The following is a 15,052-nucleotide window of genomic DNA, read 5'->3' as shown; positions in this document are numbered from 1 at the left end:
TTCCATAACGGTCAACAAACTGGTGTTGGCGTCCGTAAAACTTATGTAGGGATGACTTCAACTTCACCACTTGGAACAATGGAACTATTGGTTTAATACCAACCCTCTATCAAGGATATCATGAAAGCCATGGAATATCCTATCAACTGGGAGATATATACTCCATATGCAGGCGCTGCTGGAATGTTGCTACATAGAAATGGAAAGTTCACAATTGAGAGGCTGAAATTATCTCTTTTGTCGTAAGGTTTTGTTTTCAACCTACCCTCATTGTCAATTTCTATTTGTAAGTCAATATATGAGGCAGACTTAACTGTATCTGTTGTAACTTATCTCAAGTTCGATGGGATAGATTCGTTCAACATAGTCACTAAATTTAGTGAGAGAACATCATCTATATAGCAGAAAGTAAAGTTTAAGGATACTGCTAACTTCTTTATGTTCTTCCTCAGAAGTTGCTGTATGAAGTCAGCCTCATATGAATAAAAGAACAAGTCGACAAGAAGAGCAAATAACCCATTACCAAATAACAAAACAAAAAACAAAAAAACCCATGCATATCTTTAATTTCTTTTAAAAACAAGTAACGGAAATACAGACTTGTTTCCGACGTTGGTACTTATGTTTCAGATAACTTTTCTTCATTTCTAAAATATTATCTAAAAACAAATATAATAATATAGTTTATAGCTTAAACGACAAAGATATAAATTCGGCGCGTTATTGGTCTTCTTCTGTCAGATTTCGTATTAGATACAAAACTCTGCTTGATTGATCAGGTGAGTTTCCTTACAGATCTTTTGAAATTGCATGTAGAAAAAACACTTAATTAATTTAAAAATAATACGAAATTAATTTTTATTTTTCAACTGCCAATATTCTTTTGATAATCCGATACAACAAATTTGCTAAAATTATATGATGCTCTTAGACTGATGAGTGCTTTTTATCAATATATTCAAAATCGTTAGCTACTTTTTTTCTAACAGTTGCGCTTGTGCATTACTCCGTTTCTATTCCGTTGACGGAATGGACTGAAACATCCTACTCACATGCTCATCGGTATTTCAAGATCTTTGAATTTACTATGGTTTATATAGATACATTTGTAAAATGAGCATGTAGATTATTTGTTTCAATAACAAGATCTATTTTGAAAAGAGTCAAAATGACAGTGTAAAAAGGACACAAACAAAACATAGTAAAAATATCCTACTAACATACACATCTACATTTTACAATTCACTAAGTGTCATGTAGATATAATAACTAATATCTAAAAAGAATCAAAATGTCAGAGTGAAAATGTCTTAATTCTGGAAGACACAACAGAATAAAAACCCTTACTATATACACAACAGCATATTCGGATCGTACAATGCACGAAATTGCACATAGATACAAACAATATATGGGGTTCGTAAGACAGTTTTGTTGAAAAAAGTATGTTTAACAACACTCAAATTTGTGAAATCAACCTTATTATCTTATACTTACAGAATGGATAAAGAAGACAAAAGAAGATACTTTATTGTTGGATCTGTCTACTTAGAGGTTGTTACTCCACTATTTCAACAGAAGTTAGAAGGAAACTATAAAGGCCTAAACTTCAGTTGTCTGAAAGATTTTCTTGATAATAAGGCAGTTATACACACCTTATTTCACTTACGCCACAGACATGCAAGATGTTGTACAGATAAGGAAAACTGCACCAACCATGGAGCTCTACCTCTAAATCATCACCAATGGAAAAAACTGTATGTAGAAAATCCAGGGCCTGGTATACACAACTGTTTTTGTAAGTACACAGCTAAGACAGTCAAGCCAGAGGAACTTGATGTGAGTTTGTGTGGTCTTTTACTGTATAACTGCTGCAACATGGGACACCTTGATGAAGAAGCAGTCAATATTCTTCGACGAAATAAAAATGATTATTTGAGTCATAACACAACATGTGGTATAATTAAGGATGAGTATGACTCATTGATGGATGAACTAAAGACCAATGTCCTTCAACTTGACCAGACTAAAGAAGATGAACTGATAAGGATACAGAATAGACCACTGGATGAAGCTCTGTGTAACAAATACATGACAACCCTTCTAAACATCCATGAGGTATTGGAAAAGGTAAGACTTATTCTTATAAAAATTATAATAACAATAATCAGGTATTCTCAGTTGCTATGCATGATAAGGTAACTGTATTATCTTTTCAAATACTCATTATTTCCATATAACAATATCCCATCTTACCGTAGAAAGATAAGTCCACATAATTCCCTATGTATAAAAAGTAAAACCACAAAAATACCGAACGCCGCGGAAAATTCAACAGAAAGTCCCTAATCAAATGGCAAAATCAAAAGCTCAAACACATCGAATGAATGGATAACAACTGTCATATTCCTGACTTGGTACAGGCATTTTCTTATGTAGAAAATGGTTGATTAAACCTGGTTTGGTAGCAAGCTAATATGTCACTCCTTGGCTTTTTCGAAAAGTGCTTTTATTTATAGAACGAAGTGGACTTTTTTATTCCTGCTTCCTCACAGACAGATTGGCTTTATTATAAAGGAGATACTTACTTTGCATATCGGGCAACTGTGAAAATTATAGTCAACACAACATGGGAATAAACACATTTGATTTAAAAGAACAAAAAATACATCTCTCACACACGTCTAATTTGTAGTATGAATCTGAATAAGTAAATATTTCCTTAATGTTATTATATCCCCTTTAAACCCCTGTTTTGATTGTGTGACACACTATATGTCTTTAAATTGATTCGGTTTTTTTTTCATTCTGATTGTTTTTCACACTATTGTTTTGTTATTAGTTTACTGAAAACAATTGTTGTTATACTTTTCACAGATTAGAGATTTTTTTTCATTACAGATAGATACAAATACCACACAAATACTGAGTATTGTACACACCAATAATATTAAACTACAGGTATGTAAACAATTAAGTTTATTTACGTCAATATGGTCAAAACAAAAACAATTTTGAATGACCTTTTATAACCAATATATGTAATATGTGGTCAGCAATGCTTGGGCCACATTACACGTGTCGTGTTGAGAGCGCATGATCTCCATGTTGAAATCCTCACTATGATTTGGAGATGATACATATTTCTTTTGTTTTTACTTCAATGGATTCACAGAATAAAGAATCCTGGATTAGCAATATCAGAAAACTTTTGTCTTACTGTAAATTCAGAAATCATTGCGATGTTTTTATTATTGAGAAAAATGCGACAGGGTTATCATCGAAATAATTAAAACTCGCATTTTGAAATGTTTTATATGAATCAAACAGGATTTTTCTGAATATCGCAAAAATTAAAATCGCAGTTTAGTCTAAAATGACAAAATCGCAATAATAAATGCCCTCAATAATTTTTTAATTTACAGTATCTGAAACTTGATTATTGATTCCATATGCATAGTTCAACTTATTATACTATAACAAAAGTAAAAAGTTCTCTAAAAACTCTCTTTAACTAAATTTTGTTAAAAGGTCTTTTTAATGATAATACTGAACATTCTAAAATTGGGAACAAGTTAAGAACATATCGTAAATTTAAGAACATTTTCAAATTAAAAAAATATTCAAGTTGTGGTAATAAAAATGAAAGTAGGTTTTTAACCAAATTTAGAGTAAGCTCACATAACTTAAATATTGAAAGGGGAAGATATTGTAACTTTGAAATTAATGAAAGAAAATGTAACTTATGTTAAAATTCTGTTGAAGATGAAATCCATTTTTTAATTCAATGCCCATGCTTAACAACCGTACGCAAACCATATTTTGATCAATTTAAAAAAGTTAATACGAATGGTTTACTTTTACAAATTGTGACTTGGATGGAGAGTCGGCTCATTGGCACTCACACCACATCTTCTCATATCTATTTAGTAAACTTTCGGATGAAAGCAAACTAATGTGGCTGTTAAGCAACGAAGATGCATGTCTCAAGTAATTTTTCATTTTGGTTAAATCTCAAAACGAGATATGATGAGTTACATATTTATACTTTTCAGGAATTTTTACAACATTTGGCAACCCAGAGTTTCAAAGATAAAACTGGAAAACAAGGTAGGACTTTTTTCTTTTTTATAAAGAATCTCAATCCAGAATGTTTTCACTAACAGAGTCAAACCCAAAACTGGTTTAAGTCACTTAAATGAAAACTTTCAAGAGTCTCAATAATATTCAAAATGTTACACCAAATTCAAACTTCTCAATAAAATCAAAATATTATTCAGTGCTTTACATTGTTGCTGTAGACAATTATGTTAAAACATTACAAAATTCTTCTTTTCTTTGTAAAAATTTTCTTCTTTTATCATGTTTATAACCAACATTAGTTTTCATCTGAAAGACGATAAACAACATGAAAACCAAACTAATTTAAAACAAAGTTTTTTTTTGTGATATTATTCATACTTGCCATATTTTACCATCTTTTTGGTTTTAGATTGGGTCACATCATTATAAAAAACGACAATTCAGTTAGAAAATAAGAATACACACATGAAGAAGTTATGCTGTTAATCTAAGTGAAGACGTTTTTATGAAAATGAACCTAATGCGAAATTAAACAAAGAACATTAGAGCGTACATTTGGCCTTTCATTAACTTAAACTTTGTAAAAACATAACATAACATAAGAAGATGTGTTATGCTTGCTCATGAGTCAGCTTTACTAACGGACCGTAAAACGAAACACTTGATTCTTGTTTTTAATTCTCATATTCTGATATGCAAGGGTCCTCGGTGGCCGAGTGGTTTAAATAATCGCTATACTGTTTCACTAGCCCGTCAGCCCAGAGTTTCTGAGTTTAAATTCCACACGTGGCAGGTGCTCTCGACTCCAACATTAATTGACCTTGATTGTCAGTTTTCCTATCAAAAATCGGTGGTTCTCTCAAGGCACTTCGGCTTCTTCCACCAATAAAACAGATCACCATGCAATAGCAAAGAACTCATCGAACCTTAAAGCACACTTATTAGTAAAGGTTATCTTACCAATGTTGTAATTAGATCTTTGAATATACATAACTAAATCTGTATTCTTTTCAATTGGGATAAATAAATACACACTCACATTCATTTATTATATAGAACTTAACTCCTAACTATCCTACTGCCTGTCGATACTTTTAGTTTTGGCATTGAACAAGTCATGTCTCCTTTGACTGTCCGTTACGTTTATACTAAATCCCTGGGATGTGTCTTAGTTGATTTTAGTCTCTGATGCATGATTTTATATCATTAATTGTTTTTTGGCTTTTAACTAGCTTTCAGTAACTGCAAGTACTCTCAAATCGTACTTTCATGTCAATTTGACCTGTTGATACAATTTGTAATGCTTTTTGTCGAGCCTTCGACTTTAGTCGAAAAAGCGAGACATAGCGATCCTACATTCCGTCGGCGTCGTCGTCGTCGTCGTCGTCGTAGTCGTCGGCGGCGTCCACAAATATTCACTCTGTGGTTAAAGTTTTTGAAATTTTAATAACTTTCTTAAACTATCCTGGATTTCTACCAAACTTGGAGAGAAGCTTGTTTATGATCATAAGATAGTATCCAGAAGTAAATTTTGTAAAAATAAAATTCCTGTTTTTCCGTATTTTACTTGTAAATGGACTTAGTTTTTCTGCCGGGAAACATTACATTCACTCTGTGGTTAAAGTTTTTCAAATTTTAATAACTTTCGTAAACTATCCTGGATTTGTACCAAACTTGGACAGAAGCTTGTTTATGATCATTAGATAGTATCCAGAAGTAAATTTGTTAAAAAAAAGATTTCATTTTTTCCGTATTTTACTTATAAATGGACTTAGTTTTTCTGCCAGGAAACAATACATTCACTCTGTGGTTAAAGTTTTTTAAAATTTTAATAACTTTCTTAAACTGTCCTGGATTTGTACCAAACTTGGACAGAAGCTTGTTTATGATCAAAAGCTAGTATCTAGAAGGAAATTTTGTTAAAATTTTGTACCTGTTTATCCGTATTTTACTTATAAATGGACTTAGTTTTTCTTCCAGTTAACATTAAATACAGTCTGCAGTTAAAGTTTTTACAATATTTATTAGATTCATAAACTATCCTGGATTTATACCAAACTTTGACAGAAGCTTCTTACAATCAAAAGATAGTATCTAAAGGAATATTTTTATTGATTTTTTTCCTCATTTTTGTTGAGCCTGCGATTAACAGCAAAAGTAGGCGAGACACTGGGTTCCGCGGAACCCTTACGAATTTTTTGTCATTTATTATTTACTTTTTTAAAGTTAGATCTCGTCTTTCTATTTTTGATTTAATTATACCAGCTTTGTTTTTTTTTTGGTATGACTATAAATTTACACTCCTGCACTCGTACTATAAACAACAAAATTATTTATTTTATAAAAAATATTTCCGTTCTCCATTACTCTACAAAATTATTTTCATTTACCTATGTACATTATTTAGCGGCATTTTATTCAAGGTGTACATCGTTATATCATGTATATGGTGGCATTTTTTTTCAAGGATATAGTTGACTTTCTGAAATTGTTTATTATCTCACCCTTATTTTATTGATTTTATATTTACATTGTGTCATAGATCAAATTTATTCGTTCAGTGTATATTCACTTATTTGTTTTCATATGTCTTTTGATTGAGTTAAGTCATTTCAAATAATATTTTATAGTGTGTCTTTCTATGCTGTGATGTTACACTATTGTTTAAGTTAAGGGTGAAGGTTGGTACCTATTAAAACGTTTAAACTGCATTTGTTTGCATCTGTCCTAAGTCAGGAACCTGATTTTCAGTAGTTGTCGTTTGTTGATGATGTTGATCATAATTGTTTCTCGTTTTTTATATAGATTATACCGTTGGTTTTCCCGTTTGAATAGTTTTACATTAGTCATATTTTGGGGGCCCTTTATAGCCTGTGTTCGGTGTGGGCAAAGGCTCCGTGTTTAAACTATAATGGTTTACCTTTACAAATTATGACTTGGATGGAGAGTTGTCTCATTGGCACTCATACCACATCTTCCTATATCTAAGAAGTGGTGAACGTCGTGTTAAACAACAATCAAGCTATCAATCATACATTCATAAAGAAGTAAATAAAAACCAAAATTAAATTTATCGTTGTATTTCAAAATAACTTTAGTTGTCGTAATCAATTCAGCAACATATTACAATAATTATTTTTGGTTAAACTGCTACGTTCTCTATTCATATGTGCTCCAAACTCCAGGGAGTTGAATGTATAAAAAATAAAATAGGAAATCGACGAGGGAAACATAACACTCGACTATATATACATATTGTATATGTCTTATTGACATCACTCCAAATATCAAATGTCAAAAACTACATTTCTTCTTTGTAAGGTGCCAGAAACATGGCATACCTTAATCATAAATGTCAGGTTCCTCGGTGGCCGAGTGATCTCTGAGTCGGACTACATGTTTTCACTAACGCAAGTGTGTTTCTCGTTTCTCGTTTTTTATATAGATTAGACCGTTGGATTTCCCGTTTGAATGGTTTTACACTTGTAATTTTTGGGGCCCTTTATAGCTTGCTGTTCGGTGTGAGCTAGGCTCCGTGTTGAAGACCGTACCTTGACCTATAATGGTTTACTTTAATAAATTATGAATTGGATGGAGAGTTGTCTCATTGGCACTCATACCACACCTTCCGATATCTATAGATTCACAAAAAAATCATACATGGGTTTCAAATATAGCTTTAAGACATTTGTGAGACGTCAATAATCCGGAATGTTCAATTACTCGAGGTAAGACAGGCATAAATATTTTTGAAATTGAAAGAAGTATGGTAATCACGAAAAGTACTTATACGAAGATTAATCCTAATAATCCTAATTTTGAAAAAAAAAACAATCACCAAAGTCTGTCTTGCATGTTCCGTCAGTATTCATACCAGTATGTAAACACCAATATATTAGAAAATATCATTGATTTCTTTAAAATACCAAAAAAAGAAAACCATACACTGCAATATGTAATCTTGATATGTTGAACGCGTATTTACAAAACCTTTTGACCTCCTACTCTTTCAAATAAATTCTTTCAACATTACTTTTACAGGAAATAATGAACATCCATTAAAACCATACATACTAGGACAGTCTATCTTCACACTACACCACCAGACCGACCTGAAATCAGTAGTAGTTGGTGGAGACTGGAGAGGAGGTGTGTCAGGAATAGTGATGATGGATGATGGTAGACTGGTAATGGGTTTACCTTACCAGGACAGACTACTCATCTGTAAAACAGATGAATCACAGGTAGATATTATATATGTACGGGGTAGCCCATGGTGTGTTACAGCAGTCAGCAACTCTACAGTAGCTGTTACATTGTGGAAAAGGGACTGTATAGAGATGTTTGACATAAATAATAAACTCAAAGTTAATTCAATATCAGTACCTGGAATGAGGTGTTTTGGAATTACATCTATAAACAACAAGTTAGTTGTTGGGGGTGAGTGCAGAATATTGATCATAGATCATCAGACAGGAGAGGTGGTACAGATGATACAGACTAACTTTAGTCCTAACAGGTTACATGGTTCTTGTGACAGAATATTCTACTGTGATATCGACTTCTACAACAACAACAAGCTGTACTGGTACAGTTATACTGATGATGCACATCACATCATATCATTACCATCAACACCCAGGAGGATGACTACACTACAAGATGGCAGTCTATATTTATTGTGTAGGGATGGATCAATACAACATTTGTCGTCTGATAGTGAACAGTATAAACAAGTAAATACAATAGCAATCTCCCCATCAGATGTTAATATACATTATAATCTTATACAAAGAAAACTAGTGATCAGACAAACTGCTGGACTTGTTAAAGTTTTCAACGAGAAATTTAATTAATATGCTGATTACTTCATTTGAGATACTTTATACTATCTGTCAAGTTTACACTGGTGATTATTTCTATACTCATGTTGGTCACTAAGTCTTCGAAAAAGATTATATTCATTTTTTGTTTAACTCTCCATCAAACAATTCTCCATTTAATGAAAATTTAAAACAACAGATAGGATGAAAAAATCAAAATTGATAAACTCATCGGGTAAAATGACAATATGTTAGGGAAATAAACTTAAACTGCAATCTTTAGTTTACTTGTTAGTGTTGTGAAGACTGTTGTTTGTGCTTTCACTATGTTGAGCTATAGAGTTTGTATTCATAGCATTGTATGTGCGTGTTCTTTATTGCATATAGGTATCATATTATCTTTTTCCAAACTTCAGAGAGAAAAAGAACAATCTCTTAGAGATAAAGTTCTGTTTATATCATGAAATCAAATAGTTATTATTGCTAGTAGTGTAATTATTTGTTTACCACTTGTTAACATATTTACAATTGTAAAAGTATTTACTCATAATAAAAGATTTTTTATAGTGACATAACAAGAAGAAGACACCTGTGAAATAATGGGTTTATAAGAATTGAACTATCATGTTCCATTACACAATTTTTCATTTTTTACAGATAAGTAAATGTTGTTATACAAATGTTAGAAGACGTGAGTGTACTATTTTCTTCATGTTTAATTGCTCTAATGTATTTGTCGTTGAACATTTTTTTCTTTTGATAGTATTGATGTGTCTTTTGTTTTATCTAGTTTTAGGTCACATTTTGTTTCAAGGATTTTCAAGATGAAAATAGAGGATCGGCGAGTTAAATGTTTTATTCTTTTAATGAAATGTGTGGGTAAAAACATCATTTTTGGTGTCTGACATTCTTTTGTGTTTATGATTTAAGATGGATGATATTTATTTTGTTAAAAAATCCTTTAACTTAAAAACTTCAGAAAACAGCATTATTTTGTTGATGAAACAGACAATTTAATCGATATGCCATTTACTCCGTTTCCTGACTAATAATATGACAATGAACATTAAACCTCAACCTATTACTCCGTTTGCTTACCTCTTATCTGACAATGAACATTGAAACTCAACATATTACTCTATTTCCTCACTTCCAATCTGACAATGAACATTGAACCTCAACCTTTTACTCCGTTTCCTGATCTCCAATATGACAATTAACATTGAAACTCATCCTATTACTCCATTTCCTCACTTATAATCTGACAATGAACGTTGAACCTCAACCTATTACTCAGTTCCCTGACCTCCAATCTGACAATGAACTTTAAACCTCAACATATAACTCCATTTCCTCACTTCCAATCTGACAATGAACATTGAATCTCAACCTACTACTCCATTTCCTGACCTCCAATCTGACAATTAACATTGAAACTCATCATATTACTCCATTCCCTCACTTCCAATCTGACAAGGAATATTGAACCTCAACTTATTACGCCATTTCCTTACTTCCAATCTGACGATGATTATTAAACCTCAACCTATTACTCCATTTCCTTACTTCCAATCTGACAATGAACATTGAATCTCACAATCTAACAATGAACATTGAACCTCAACCTATTACTCCAATTCCTCACTTTTAATCTGACAACGAATATTGAACCTCAACCTATTATTCCATTTCCTCACTTCCAATCTGACCAAGAACATTAAACCTCAACATCACAATTCAACAATGTCATGACATTTCCGATGACGTTTTTCAAGTGGTATTCAAAATCTATCTGTATCTTTTTATCTCAAGTATGGGTTTTGTTCTCAGCATTTATGAATTTTTCAAATAAACGCATCATTGTCGATGAAATTATCATTTTGAGTCCAATTTGTACGCTGTACAACTCAAGTTCATCTCAAATTGTAACGCACCAGAAATATATTCTTGTACCATTTACATCATGAAATATACAAGGAAAAATAATTTCCGAGAAAAAATTGAAAAAAAAACCTAAATTTTCATAGGAAAATTCTTAAAAATAATCTATTAGTCTATTGGCCTTAGGGACATTGTGAAGCATTTATGTTTGGATATCTGCTTCCTTTTAGTCATTTTGATGCATCATTCTTGTGCTTATATCGAAAAACAAATATTTGACATAATTCTATTTTCATATATAAACATTGTGTTGTGTAATAATTAAAATTCGTTTTGAATTATTTTGTCCAATCTCTTCGTTTAAGAATGTTGTATTGCTTTAATGTTTGGTAATTTTTTGAAATTTGAAATTTAATCATATATTTTGTGTCCCTTGACCATGAGCTTACATTAGAAAAATATTGCTACAAGTCCAAACTAGGGATGAAACGACATCCTGAAATCATTCACTTTTCAAAAACATTCCCCAAATCATCCCAGCTAAATAACAAACTAAAATATGCATACCAGCTTCAGTTCATAGCCACACTGATTAATTCAATCTGTTAGTTTGAGAAGCAAAGCACAGAAAGAGATATTTTTATTTAGCATTAATATATAACTGCCTTTCACAGTATGCAACTAATTTAACAAGTCTACGGCTTTAAGAATGTCATCATTTTGGGTTTATGAATTTTTGTCAGATATTTCAATTAATCAAAATTAGTTCAACGCACTTGCTCCTCATTTTCGTTTGGTTGTTTATATGTCGCGCGTTACTGATTGTTATTTCTGGCCTTGGGTCAATGATATTTGAAAAGGAACTGTCACTAGATGTAGTTTACCACTTGTTACATAAGTTGCTTTTGTCAGACTGGATTCAAAACTTGGTATACTGCATAGGGGCGTAACGATTGTACCGGGAATATTTTCATTTGTTTTGAAGATTGTGTACTTGCTGGAGATCTTAACATCCTTTTCTCAGTTTGAAATTTTCTAGGCGACGGTAAATTAAGGATAGTTTGTTGTATTTTTAACCAAGATGCAACTAGTTCTTCTTGCATTTTCTTTAATTTCATTGACTGTTGAACTTTTCTGAAATATTTAATGTAGACGCCATTACCTTGTCTACATCGGCGTTTACTTAAAAACCAGTTACGACTCTAGAAATTATTGAGATTCTCTCCGAGTTTAGCTGAAGTTTGAGTTTGAACAGTTTTTTCAACATGTTCTCACGATGAGGAGATTTCTATCTGAATGAAGGAAAAACCGCAAAAAACACAACTCTTCGTTCTTACGGATATTTTCCTTGGCGTACACACTTCACTTGATGCCATTTAATCTCGGAAGGCTATAAAAGAAACTGCTTTTACAGTTTCAGTTTATAAAATGTCTTTCGCATGGGGACTGCCATTTTTGTTATTCTACATTCGGAATTACTCTAGACGCTAGTACGACCCCTATGCAAGTCCAATACCCTAACATTTTGAAGCAGTTTCGTTGATTTGCTACAGAAAATTTGACCCTAGACATGACCCTTAAGCGGCTGTAGTCAGATCTCCCACACGCGACATATAAACAACCGAACAAAAATGAGGATTAAGTGCGGAGACCTATGTTTCATAAAATTAATGTTAAGACTCCTTCTGTATTTTTTTCCTCATGATATAAGGTAAACTATTTTGCCTCATATTACCCACTTTTCTTTTCATAGTAGACTAACATAGCGCTTAAAAGTTCATTACCAAAATTTAAGCAGATTCTAGGTTTTATTTCATAAGATTTTAAAACAAAAAAATGCATATGCTAAAAATATGGTAAAAGTCCGAGTCAGCCTTTTCCCGCCATTTTTTTCTAATTCAGATATCAGTAAAATGGAGTTCAATAATTTATCAAGATGTAGCTTATTTTGTTTTTCTGGTTAATAGGATCAATTTTGAATTCCAGATTTTTTTAATTTGACCTAACTACATCCTTAATGAACTCATTTGACACAATATGATATAGCAGTGATATAGCTTTGACATAATTTTATTAGTTTGCCAATCGTAACCTAAATCTACTACAAGCAGCTACAGTTTATAGCATTCTACAAGGGAATGCAATGTGGTTTTCGTTTGTGTCAATTCATCACATAGAAAAAAATGATAGGGACATAGTATTCCAAACATAGAATTTATAGCTCAGTGCATATATCATTGGAATGCCTGTAAATTACAATAATAAACCAACAGGAAAAATATTGCAAGTTTGATGATTTTTTTGGAATACTGTATCATACACGATAACATGATAACCTAATGACTATAGTTTTGCTTCCATATACTCTCTTAAAATTAGATCGTTTCCCACTTAGACCTGATGAACTTTGGACAATCGGGACGAATTATATCTTTTTCATTATAATTTACATATTGGTTTGTTGTTTGTATATTACTTTTATTAACCAAATGTGTTTAGTCTTTCCAGGGTGCTGCTGCATGTGTGTAGCCTGTAGTCTTCCTCCAAATAATACAAAGCTAATTTTTAATATAAGTTCATCTTTGACTGCTAAATCAGTTTTCATACATATTTTTTCTTAAGAACTGTTGTCATCTACTACAGGTCCCTAAGCTCTGTTTTATCTGCTGGGACATGTATCTTATATCTTTGTATATTTTCTATGTGAAATTTTTATGACACTTAGTAGCCCTGCATACAGCTAAATAATTATATGAAGGTATGTATTTATTAAATTTCATGTATGGTATTTTATAAGCAGAATGTTTTAATTATGTATTAATACTAAGTGTAGTTTTAATAAACGTTTAAGTTCTATTTTGTTATTTTGTTTGATAGAATTAGTAGATTATTTTGGTATATATGTCTGTCATCGAAGGTTACTGTAGCCTTAGTGTAAACACACACATATGAGGATGACAGTCAATTTAAATGTGTTATTATTGTTGTTATCAAATAGTCCGTTTCTATGTATGTTGGCGTTTATTTTTGTTGCAGTTCAGTGTTTCTGCTGTTCCGTTGTTTTCCTCTGAAAGTTGATGTATTTCCCTCGGTTAAAGTTTGAAACCCGGATTTGTTTTCTCTTAATCGATTTATGACTTTTGAACAGCGGTATACTACTGTTGCCTTTATTCATTGAATCATTTTAATGATTGTATAAGAAACTGAAAATCTCCATCATGTTACTGTTTGAACCGAGGTATCTGGAATCTGACATTTCACGCAAGTACTCCTCATAATGGACAAAATCAGAGAGAAATTTTCATAAGAAGGTTGCGGATAGCAGTCCCAACCATGGTATATAATAATAGACAATAATTCATATTTAGCACAAAATACAACTCAGACATGAAATGTTTACCAAAAGCATTGAATCATAAAGATGAGTTATATATGACATACCTCTATTTGTATTATGATTAAAGGAGATACCTCATTAAAACCGAAAACGAATGAAACAAAATCACACATTAACGATATTCCAGAGCTTCCATTTCCTATTATCATTTCCTCATAAAGAAGCTATTAAACAAAGAGTTCCAAGTAAAGAAGTTGAAATCATTCCTTCGACAATTTTAGTCTAAACTAACTAAGGACATTTTTAGTCTAAACTAACTAAGGACATTTTTACCACGTCTTACATTGTGGTTTACCATTTACGTCGTCTAGTCTTTTAAGTACCGAACGTGACCTATTCCCGAATATGACTGTTTTGCTAAGTGTGAATTTGCATTGCTATAAGACGTGTCTCGGTATTTGTTCATCCAACATTCATGTATTTAGTTATGATGTTTTATTTGTAATTCTGATCGGATATTGTTTTATGTCTTATTGTTTGTAGTTTTAATTCTATTTTTTATTTTTTTATGTTCTATTCGTATGTAAAAGTAAATATAATTAATCACCCAGTTCACGGGTAGTAACCTCGTCATATCGATAAGCGTTTAGTACAGTGATTTTGTCATAGTTTGGTTAAGATGAACATGGTTGTGTTAAGTTACTTCCCCGAACGATTGCCTCAGTTCTATTCAAACGAGCAAATCAAAAGCAAATAATATGTTTTAATCTGCTTTGTTAGTTAAACGATCTACATTAGAATTGTTGTTTTCAAGAAACTAACGCAGAAGTAGCAAACTATCGAAATTGCTATGGTTTGGTTAAGCTATGACATGGTTTGGTTAAGTGTCTAGAAATTTGTCCTGGTTTTGATCAAGTTTGTTATGGTT

General features: G+C 31.8%; 2 protein-coding genes across 2 annotated transcripts; one reads left to right on the top strand and one right to left on the bottom strand.

Moving 5' to 3' along the window:
* Positions 1–1,505: 1,505 nt before the first annotated feature.
* On the top strand, positions 1,506–9,033 carry LOC127736683 (uncharacterized). The gene is made up of 4 exons (XM_052247261.1): positions 1,506–2,130; positions 2,902–2,961; positions 4,056–4,110; positions 8,125–9,033. Exons 1-4 carry the CDS (start codon positions 1,879–1,881, stop codon positions 8,937–8,939), a joined length of 1,182 nt encoding a protein of 393 aa, XP_052103221.1. The 5' UTR covers positions 1,506–1,878; the 3' UTR covers positions 8,940–9,033.
* A 12-nt stretch (positions 9,034–9,045) lies between these two features.
* LOC127736654 (uncharacterized) lies at positions 9,046–13,610 on the bottom strand. The gene is made up of 2 exons (XM_052247212.1): positions 12,063–13,610; positions 9,046–11,990 (listed from the first exon to the last, which is right to left on the bottom strand). The coding sequence occupies exons 1-2, from the start codon at positions 12,161–12,163 to the stop codon at positions 11,696–11,698; spliced, it is 396 nt and encodes a 131-aa protein (XP_052103172.1). The 5' UTR covers positions 12,164–13,610; the 3' UTR covers positions 9,046–11,695.
* Positions 13,611–15,052: the final 1,442 nt, after the last annotated feature.

Source organism: Mytilus californianus, unplaced genomic scaffold (genome assembly GCF_021869535.1).
Source record: "Mytilus californianus isolate M0D057914Y unplaced genomic scaffold, xbMytCali1.0.p SCAF_35, whole genome shotgun sequence".
NCBI classification, from domain to species: Eukaryota; Metazoa; Mollusca; class Bivalvia; order Mytilida; family Mytilidae; genus Mytilus; species Mytilus californianus.
Note: the sequence above shows the minus strand (reverse complement) of the source record. Positions and strands in the feature narration are given on the sequence as shown.